Here is a 10,725-nt window from a genome sequence, read left to right as displayed (position 1 = left end):
TTATTTATTTTTATTTTACATGTTTAAGTGCCTGCATGTATATATGTGTGCTTGATGCCCAAGGGGCCAGATGTGTAAGCCTCTTGAGCTGTGAATGGCCAGGTCCCATCTCCCAGACTTCTCTAAGGTCCCTAAAGGGCATTTTCAGCTGCTGAGACAGACGGCAAAACTCCACCTGACAGAGGAAAAAAAGCCCAAGCTACAAAATCTTATCAAGCCCTGACTTTTTCCCATAATCAGGTCACAGAATTCCACCAATCCCTGAGCTTGCCTGCAAGATCAGGCCATAAAATCCCACTAATCCTAGGCCACCCTGGACCTCCCCCTGCCCCCCCAAAACCCCACCCTATATAAAATTTGCCTCCTGCTCAGTTCTTTGCTGCTTCTCTCTGGATCAGAAGCAGTCACTCTCCTGTGTTTATTCCAATAAATCTCTTCTGTGAGGTTTGTTATGCAGTGTGACTTCTTGGTACTCCTTGGGTTTTGAGTGCCAAGATACCTTTCTCCTCAGAGCTGTAACAGAGGAGGTCATAAGATCTCTGAAAACGCGAGTAACAGACAATTGTGAAGCCACACAGGGTTTAGAAACTGAACCTACAAACTTGCAGTAATATCTAAGGCTGAACACTGGAAGAGGAGGCAGAAAACTTGTAAAAGACAGGCAGTAGGTGACTCTAACAACAAAATGTTTTCTGGATACAGCGGGGCAGGTACACATATGAACTCGCTAAAGTTCTGACAACATGCACAGGGTCTGAGCTATGTTGAACCAGACAGACTCATAACATGAATGTACAAGTATCTCTAGAGAGGATACAGAGTCTTTTGGGTATATGCCTAGGAGTGGTAGAGATGGATCATACGGTGGTCCTAGTTTTAGCTTTTTGAGAAACATACACACTGATTTCCGTAATGGATGCACCAATTTCCACCCCTCACCAACAGCCCAACAGCAGAGAAAGGCTCTGTGTCCTCGCTTCCACACCAGCACTTGTTGCCATTTGTTTTCTCTTTTTCTTTTAATTTGTTGTTGTTGTTGTTGTTGTTGTTGTTGTTGTTGTTGTTGTTGTTGAAACAGGGGCTCAATGTAGCACTGACTGGTCTTAAACTCTAATGTAGACCCGGCTGACTTTGAACTCACAGAGATCCGTCTGCCTCTGTTTCCTATGAACTAGGATTAAAGGCTTGTGTCACCATGCCTGAACTTTCATTTATTTTATTGATGGTGGCCAATGTGACTTGGCTGAGACAGAACCTGAAATTAGTTTAATTTGTATTCACTTAAGGAACAATGATTTTAAGCTGTTTAAAATGTTTGCTAGCCAGGAAGACAGGACATTAAGTGTGGGATGGGGTTGCCATCCCACAGTCACATCTCTGACTCAAAAGTGTACCTGTTTGAAAGAATGACAATGATGGAAATAGAGACTGAGGAAAAGAAGGTCCAGTGACAGGCCAAAGTGGGATCCAGCTCAAGGGGAGGTCCCAAGGCCTGACACTATTACTGAGGCTATGGAGAGCTTACAAAAAGGAACCTAGCATGACTGCCTTCTGAATGACCCAACAAGCAGCTGAAAGAGTCAGATGCAGATATTTGTACCCAACCAATGGACAGAAAGAAGCAGCTGACCCCTGTTGTTGAATTAGGGATAGCTGAAAGAAACTGAGGAGAAGGGCGATCCTGTGGGAGGACCATCAGTCTCAATTAATCTGGACCCCTGAGATCTCTCAAACACTGGACCACCGAACAGACAGCATATATCAGCTGATATGAGGCCACAAACATGCATACAGTAGAGGACTGTGGGGTCTGTGTTCATTCAGAGATGATGCACCTAACCCTCAAGAGACTGGAGTTCACAGAGAGCTTAGAGGTCAGGTGGGGTGGGGGTGGGGGCATCCACATGGAAACAGGGTGGAGTAGGAGGAGGTGTGGCATGTGGAGCAGACAAGAGGGTGGATGTGGGGGAGGGGGGGATGGAAAAAAAATGTTTGCTAGCCACTTGTATGTCTTTTGAGAACTTAGTTTAGTTTCCTAGCCTGCTTCTTTTTTGATTGGATTGCTTGTTCTTCATATTTTCTAGGTAATAACCCACTGGCAGATGTTTTGCTGTCAAAAGTGTGATCCTATTTGAACCCATTTCTTCACTCAATTGACACTTCCCTCTTCTCTGCAGAAGCTTTTTGATTTCATGAAGTTGCATTTGTTGATTACTGACCTCATTTCTTGAACAATTGGTGAAAGGCCTTACCTGTATCTTATGTGTACTCCTCTGACAGCGTCAGAGTTTCAGTTCTTATGTTGTGGTCCCCAATTCATTTAGAAATGTTTTAGAGCAGGGTGATGAATAAGGATTTAGTTTCATTCCTCTGAATATGAATATCCAGTTCTCTCAGCAGGCTTTGTTAATCGTGCTTCTTTTCTCCAGTGTGTAATATGGCTCTCTAGTATAATTTGATATCGCCTATATTGACACCTCCCTCAGTGTTTCTTTTTGTTAAGGATTGATTTGGCTGTCTGGGGTCTCTATGCTTCCATGCTCATTTCAAGATTTTAAAAATACTTCTGTGAGAAATGTAATTGGAATTTGAAGGGGATTGCATTGACTCTGGATTTCTTTTAGTTGGACAGCCATTTTCACAGTATTGAGTCTTCCAGCCCATGAGCATGGAGGTATTTCCGTCTTCTAGTGTTTTCCTTGCCTAGATTTATTTGAAAGCACTTAGTTTTTGAGGCCGTTATGAATAAGATTATTTCATTGAATTTTTTTTTTCAGTTTTTCATTGGTGTATAGGAAGGCTACTGACTTTTTGCGGGCTAATTGTCTATCCTGCCAACTTTGTGGGAAGTGTTTATCAGCTTAAGACTTTTCTGTTCTCATGTATAGAGTCATATTACCTGCAAATATTGGCACAGGGGGAAATTTCCTAAACAGAACTCCAATGGCTTATGCTCTAAGATCAAGAATTGATAAATGGGACCTCATGAAATTCGAAAGCTTCTGTAAGGCAAAGGACATAGTCAATAGAACAAATTGGCAACCTACAGACTAGGAAAAAAATCTTCATTAACCCCACATCTGATAGAGGGCTAATATCCAAAATATATGAAGAACTCAAGAAGCTAACCACCAAAAAAACCCAAAAACAAAAACAAACAAACAAACAAAAAAACCAACCAAACAAACAAACAAACAACCCAATCAAAAAATGGGATATAGAACTAAACAGAGAATTCACAACAGAGGAATCTTGAATGGCTGAGAAGAATTTAAAGAAATGTTCAAAGTCCTTAGTGATCAGAGAAATGCAAATCAAAATGACCCCGAGATTCCACCTTACACCAATCATAATGGCTAAGATCAAATCCTCAGGTAACAGCACATGTTGGTGAGAATGTGGAGAAAGAGGAACACTTCTCCATTGCTGGTGGGATTGCAAACTGGTACAACCACTCTGGAAACCAAGCTGGAGATTCCTCAGAAAATTGGAAATAGATCTACATGAAGATCCAGCTATACCACTCTTGGGCATATACCCAAAAGATGCCCCACCATGCCACAGGGGCATGTGTTCCACTATGTTCATAGTGGCCTTGTTTGTGATAGCCAGAAGCTGGAAACAACCCAGATGTCCCATGGCAGAAGAATGGATACAGAAAATGTGGTTCATTTAAACAATGTTAAACTATTCAGCTATTAAGAAAAAGGACCTCATGAGGTTTGCAGGCAAATTGATAGAACTATAAAATATCATCCTGAGTGAGGTAACTCATACTTAAAAGGACATGCATGGTATGTACTCACTAATAAGTGGATATTAGGCAAAGAAAAAAAATGGTACAGAATACCCAGGATACAGTCCACAGAACTCAAAAAGGATAAGAAGCCAAAGGGCCCAAGTGAGGACTCCTCAATCCCACTTGGGAGGGAGAAGAAAGCAATTACAGAAGGGGGGAGGAAGGGAGGATCCTGGGTGGGAAAGTGGGGATCATAATTAGGTGGAGAAAAGGACTGAAGCCCTGAGAGCCAGCAGAAAGAATGGAAACAGGCAACCTCTGGAGGTAGGAGGTGGGGGACCCTCCAGACTGCACCAGAGACCTGGGAAGTGAGAGACTCTCAGGACTCAAAGGGAGGGACCTTAGATGAAATGCCCTACAGTGGTAAGAGGGAAGTTATAGAGCCCACTTCCAGCAGAAAAACAGGGCATCAAGTGAGGGATGGGGTTGCCATCCCACAGTCAAAACCTCTGTCCCATAATTGTTCCTGTCTGAAAGAACTGCAGGGACAAAAATGGAGAAGAGCCTGAGGAAAAGGAGGTCCAGCAACAGGCCCAAAGTGGGATCCAGCTCAAGGGGAGGCCCCAGGGCCCCAGGACTCCTACTGAGGCTATGGAGTGCTCACAAAAAGAGGCCTATCATGACTGCCCTCCAAAAGACTCAACAAGCAGCTGAAAGAATCAGATGCAGATATTTACACCCAACCAATGGACAGAGCTGGTAACCTCTGTGGTAGTATTAGGGAAAAGCTGAAAGAAGCTGAGAGGAGGATGACCCTGTAGGAGGACCAGCAGTCTCAACCTGGACCTCTGAGATCTCTTAGACACTGGACTACCAACTAGGCAGCATACATCAGCTGGTATGAGGCACCCAGCAAATATACAGCAGAGGACTGCTGGGTTCAGTCAGAGAAAATGTACCTAACCCTCAAGAGACTGGAGACCTCAGGGAGTAGGGGAGGTTTGGGGGTGGGGTGGGGTGGGGACATGCTCGTGGAGCTGGGTAGGGGAGGAGGTATGGGATGTTCAGAGGGTAGACTGTGAGGGGGATAAAATCTTGAGAAGCAGTTCCCTTATAGTGTCTGCTATTCTTCCTGGGCAGTTCTCCTGTATTTGTAATTGCAGTGCTATTGGATGGGAATAACATCAGTAGTTAGCCAGAAATTATGACAGGTGATGTTAAAAGGTTATCTTGTCAAAAAGGGATTGGATATGATATCTCAGAGTAGTTTGGGTGATGGGGACTGTACTGGCTGTACAACTTGAAAGAAGCTAGAGTCATCAGAAGGGAAGGAGCCTCAGTTGAGGAAATGCCTCCATGAGATCTAGTTGTAACACATTTTCTCAATTAGTGATCAATGGGGGAGGGACCTGCCTGTGGTGGGTGGTGCCATCCCTGGCCTGGTATTCCTGGGTTTGGTAAGAATGAAGGCTGAAGAAAGCCATGTTAAGCAAGTCAGTAAGCAGCACCCTCCATGGCTTCTGCATTAGCTCCGGCCTCCAGGGTTATGCCCTGTTTGAGTTCTTGTCCTGACTTCCATCAATAATGAACAGCAATATGGAAGAGTAAACCAAATAAACCCTTTTATTTTCAACTTGCTATTTGGTCATGGTGTTTCATTGCAGCAGTAGAAATCCTAAGAGTCCATTTTTCAGGTCAATAGACATAATATTTCAAAGGTCAGCTCACACAAAGGTGTTGTGTTGTGCCCACAGCCCAGTTCATCTGTCCATGTGTCTCAGCTCTGCTTAACACTTTTTTCCTGCTCCATTTTAAGTATCCTGAACCATTTGTACCCTATTTTGATCCTCAGCATCCTCTCTAATGCTTTCCTTCTTTGGGTTTTCCAGTGTCTATTTTTGTTGTTGTTGTTATTTATCTTTTTGTTGAATGGTGACTCCTACAGGCTTTTTTTTTCTTTTTTGAGAAAGGATACCTGAAGGTAATGTTATTTTTCCTACTTTCACTTTCATAATGCTTTGTATCTTGATTGTATTTAGACAACAGAGAAGAAATTTCTGTATCCTGAATTTTTAAAGGTTTTGGTCCATTTTAGCTTCTAGTGGTATCATTGATAAATCTGATATTGGGGGGATGGAGGTATGGCTCAGTGGTTGAGACTCTTTGCAGATCTTGCAATGACCAGAGTTTAGTTCCCAGCACACACATTGGGCAGTTCACAAATTCCTGTAATTCCATCTCTAGGGAATCTGATACTATTTTCTGACTCCCGTTGGTACTTGCATCAATGTGGGTACCAAGTCAGCCTGTTACACACACACACACACACACACACACACACACACACACACACACACCTTTAAGAAATCTGAAACTGTTTTGATCAGCAGTCCTTTTTATATGCCATGTTTGTCTTTCTACCCCATGAAAGGCTTCATATCTTCTTTAGTTAGAGAAAAAGGTTCTTTTTTCAGATTTTTCTCACTGATGTGCTTGCATGCATGTGCTTTTCTCCATTTTTATTTAACTTTTCCATACAATATATTTTGAACATGTTTTTACCCTTCACCAGCTCTTCTCAGGGCTGGTTATTTTATTTATGTGTACGTGTATACAAAAAGATGTGCATGTCCTCGGTGAATGTTTGCAGGTCAGTGGATAACTTGTGGGAGTTGGTTTGTTTTTTTTTTTTTTTGTTTTTTTTGTTTTTTTTTTTTTTCTACTGTGTGTTTCTGGTATGGAACACAGGGTCTCAGGGTTGGAAGTAATTGCCTTTAGCAGCTAAGCTATGTTACCACTCCTGATTGTTAGTTTTAACTGTCAACTTACAGTTAAAATCCATAATAACTTTGGAAGAGAGTTTCAGTGAGGGATTTTCTATACCCAGTTGGCCTATTTAAACATTGTGTTAGCTGGTTGTGGTCCTTGTGGCTTTACTAAATGTCGGAGGATAAAGAAACATGGGTAATATGACACGTACTAATGTTAGTAAGTAAAATTAGGTCTGAAGAAGAAAGTAGGTAAGCAAAGACAGGGATAAGTATTATATTGTGTAACTCTAAAAAGAAAAAAACAATTGATGTGGAGGGTAACAAACTGGGAAGAGAAAGCTGAAATACTGAGGATTCACAGATTTTAGTAACTGTGAAAAGTGAGTATAAGGCTGGGAGAAAAAGGTATAAGGACTAAGAGGGGAGTATGTGAGAGGCAGAAGAAAAGTGTGGTAGAGAATGCACAATCACAGACCATATGAAGTTCAACAAGAAGAAAGACTGAAGTGGGTGCTTCAGCCCTTCTTACAAACAAAATACTCACAGAAGCAAATATGGAGATAAAGTGTAGAGCAGACTAAAGGAAAGGTCACCCAGAGACTTTCCCACCTGAGGATTCATTCCATATACAGTTACCAAATCCAGACACTATTGTGGATGCTAAGAAGTACATGCTGAAAGGAGGCTGATATGGCTGTCTCCTGAGTGGCCCTGCCAGAGCCTCACAAATACAGAGGCTGATGTTAGCAGCTGACCACTGGACTGAGTGTGCGGTCCCTAATCGAGGAGTTAGAGAAGGGACTGAAGGAATTGAAGGGGTTTGCAGCTCATAGGAAGAACAACAATATCAACCAACCAGACCCCCCCCCCCCAGAACTCCCAGGGACGAAGACATCAACAAGGAGGTCCTTGGTCTGACAGAGAGGTGGGAGTTGGTGGGTTGGTGGAGGAACACCCTCATAGAAGCAGGGGGAGGGAGGATGTGATAAGGTGTGTCCTGGAGGAAGGGAAACCGGGAAAGGGGATAACATTTGAAATGTAAATAATGAAAATATCCAATAAAAAAAAAGAGAGAATGCACAATAAAATGGTGGGTAGAGAATTACACACAACAGTCTGGAAACTGGATGGAGCAGTAACAAAATCAAAACCATCAATCAGGAGACATAGAGACAAGAGTGAGAACTGAATAAAGGAAATAAGAAACTGAAAGAGTACCCGGTGGAGCACATTTCTGGCCCAGTTGTGCTGATCTGGAAAGATGAAGTTATCACACCCATCTAGCTGTAGCAGCATCCACTCAGTGCTTGGTGTGGGAAGCCTGAGTGGCAGCCCCCAGGCTTTGCTGCCTCCCTTATCTTGGTCTCTGTGTTTCAGGCCTGCAGAGGAGAGAGGTTGGAAACCCATTCCTTATAGTTCCTGCAGAACCTTGTATATTTTTTTGGAATGAGACAGGCCAAACTTTTCTATGTTACATATCAAATAGAATTATTGAGAAGGAAAATTATTTTTGATAACAGATTACTTAGAATATGAAGAACTATGTATTGTTTTCTTTGTAAAAATGTGTAATCTCTATTCTTCAATGTAATATGTCTTGGCAGATTGTGACAGTATGAAGCCCCTGGAGGGTGTGAGAATTCTGGATCTAACAAGGTTTGTGTTGGGTTACCTGCAGATTAGTGATTGAATTTCCCCCTTTTGTGAAAATTTGTGAATAAATTTTTAGAGTATATGGAAATATTTACATGTTTAGGTTGAAATTTTGATAAATGAACAGAAAAGAAATTCTGGCATATAACTTCATAGACAATTAATGTAGCATTTATGAATTTTCTCAATATTCATATTTGCATATAACTAACTATCCTCAAATTATAACTATATTGAAATTATGTTCCCCCTCTTTTTTTGTTTTGTTTTTTCCAGACAGGGTTTCTTTGTGTACCAGTGACTGAACTGGAACTTACCTTGTAGACCAGTTTGGCTTTAGACTCAGATCTGCCTGCCTCTGCCACCCAACTGCTGGGATTAAAGGCGTGTGCTGCCGCTGCTCTGTATAAGTTTTTACTTATATTTTAAATGTATCAATGTGTTTTGAATAATTTACTATGCTCGTTTAAAGTTAACAAAAGATGACATTTATAAATGCCCAAATTATTCCTCAAGTTTTACTTTTATAAATAAGGCCCTTTTACATGCAGATCGTTGCTTTAGTTTCAATTTTTTCCCCAGGATAAAATTCTAGAAATAAAGTTCCTGCATCAAAGGGGTTATAGTTTTTTAAGCTCGATAAATATGGAAAATTTCAATTTTAACAAGTTTGATCATTGCTAGCATTATGTGAGCTTTTTCTGTTAAATTGACTTAAGAAAATAGTTAATACAAGATCTTGAGATGATCATTTATCTATTGTTTCTTTAACATTGTAGAGTACTGGCAGGACCCTTTGCCACGATGAATTTAGGAGATCTTGGAGCAGAAGTTATAAAAGTTGAAAGACCAGGTAAATCTATCCACTTCTAAAAGGTAGAGTCTAATAAAAAAGTAGAGGGTAATAAATGTTTTTGAGAATTCTGTAAATGATCCAGGATTAGCACACCCATAAATTGAGTGAGGAAATGATGGAAATGAGTTATTTTTTGCATTTCCTGTCTTTCTGTGTGTCTATATTAATTATCATTTATTTGTATGTATCAAGGACTAAGACTGCAGCCAGTTCCTTCTCATGTATGGAAAGATTCCGTTACTGTACATAATTACAGTGCTGAGAGCAACACCATAGTGCTAGGCAAAGGTCTAAGCCCTCCACTGATTTTAGTTTAATCATTACACCAACTCTGTGTGCTGATCAACCAGTCCTAATGTAAGATAAATATACAAGTGCTCAGTTACTATCCTGGTTCTCCACAGCTCAGAGGAGAGGTCCCATGAGTTAGTGAGTCTGTACTCCATGACTGTGGGCTGAAGGGCAAAGGTGCAGAAAAAGAAGAACATTGGATACAGAGATAGAGAAGGAAAAAGAATCAAAGTTCTGTAACAAGAGATCCAAATACCCCAATCTAAGCCATTATTTACTAATAAGAGAAACATTTAATTTCATACCATAAAAGTTTGATTTTAAAAATGCTAAATTTAGATAAGTTCTTTGTCAATTATACATCCAAAAGAGGGCTGATATTGAAAATATATAAAAAACTCAAGAAACTAGACATCAGCAAATCAAAGAACCCAGTTAAAAATGGGGTACAAATCTAAATAGGGATTCTTGGCAAAGGAATATCTAATGGTTGAGAAGCTAAAGAAATGTTCAACATCCTTAGTCATCAGGGAAATGCAAATCAAAGGACTCTGAGGTTCCATCTTACCCCTGTCAGAATGGCTAAGATCAAAACCACAAATGATAGCTCATGCTGGCAAGGATGTAGAGTAAGTGGAGTACTCCTCCATTGCTGTTGAGAGTGCAAACATTACAACCATTCTGGAAATCAATTTGGGGCTTTCTCAGAAAATTGGGAATAGTTCTACCTCAACACTTAGCTATACCACTCCCAGGCATATATCCAAAAGATGCTCCACCATACCACAAGGATACTTGCTCAACTATGTTCATAGCAGTTTTATTTGTAAGAGCTATAAACTGGAAGCAACCTAAATGCACCTCAACTGAAGAATGGATACTTCATTTAGGAAATGAAGTATTACTCACCTCTTAAAAGCAATGCTATCATGAACTTTGCAGGCAAATGAATGGAACTAGAAAAGAATATCCTGAATGAGGTAACCCAGACCCAGAAAGACAAACAGTATGTACTCACAAGTGGGTATTAGTCATAAATCATAGGATAACCGTGCTACAATCCACAGACGCAAAGAACCTAAGTAACAAGGAGGACCCAAGTGGGTGTTGCTTGAATCTCACAGAGAATGGGAACTGGAATAGTCATGGATGATACAGATGAAGGGAGTGGACTGGATGGGGAGGAGATGACATGGGATGGGGTGGAGATGGGAACAGAAGGGACCAGGTCAGGGAAGGATGCAGGTAGAGTACTGGGAGAGACAACTGGAGTGTGGGAGGGCATCTCTGGGACAAGCTACAAACCTAGGGCAATGGAAACTTGTAGTAATTGATGAGGGTGACCCTAGCTAAGATTCCTAACAATGGGAGATATGGAGCCTGAACTGGCATCTCCTGTAACCAGGCAAGGCTTC

At 41.2% G+C, this 10,725-nt stretch overlaps 1 protein-coding gene across 2 annotated transcripts in view; it reads left to right on the top strand.

The window, feature by feature from the left end:
* Sugct (succinyl-CoA glutarate-CoA transferase) overlaps positions 1–10,725 on the top strand; it is an 837,324-nt gene that overhangs the window by 14,079 nt on the left and 812,520 nt on the right. For both annotated transcript variants that reach the window (NM_138654.3, XM_011244290.3), the window contains exons 2-3: positions 8,115–8,166; positions 8,943–9,016. In NM_138654.3, coding sequence (NP_619595.3) covers positions 8,115–8,166; positions 8,943–9,016 — 126 coding nt within the window. The remainder of the gene's footprint in view (positions 1–8,114; positions 8,167–8,942; positions 9,017–10,725) is intronic.

The sequence above is a fragment of the Mus musculus genome, chromosome 13, assembly GCF_000001635.26.
Source record: "Mus musculus strain C57BL/6J chromosome 13, GRCm38.p6 C57BL/6J".
Taxonomy (NCBI): Eukaryota; Metazoa; Chordata; class Mammalia; order Rodentia; family Muridae; genus Mus; species Mus musculus.
Note: the sequence above shows the minus strand (reverse complement) of the source record. Positions and strands in the feature narration are given on the sequence as shown.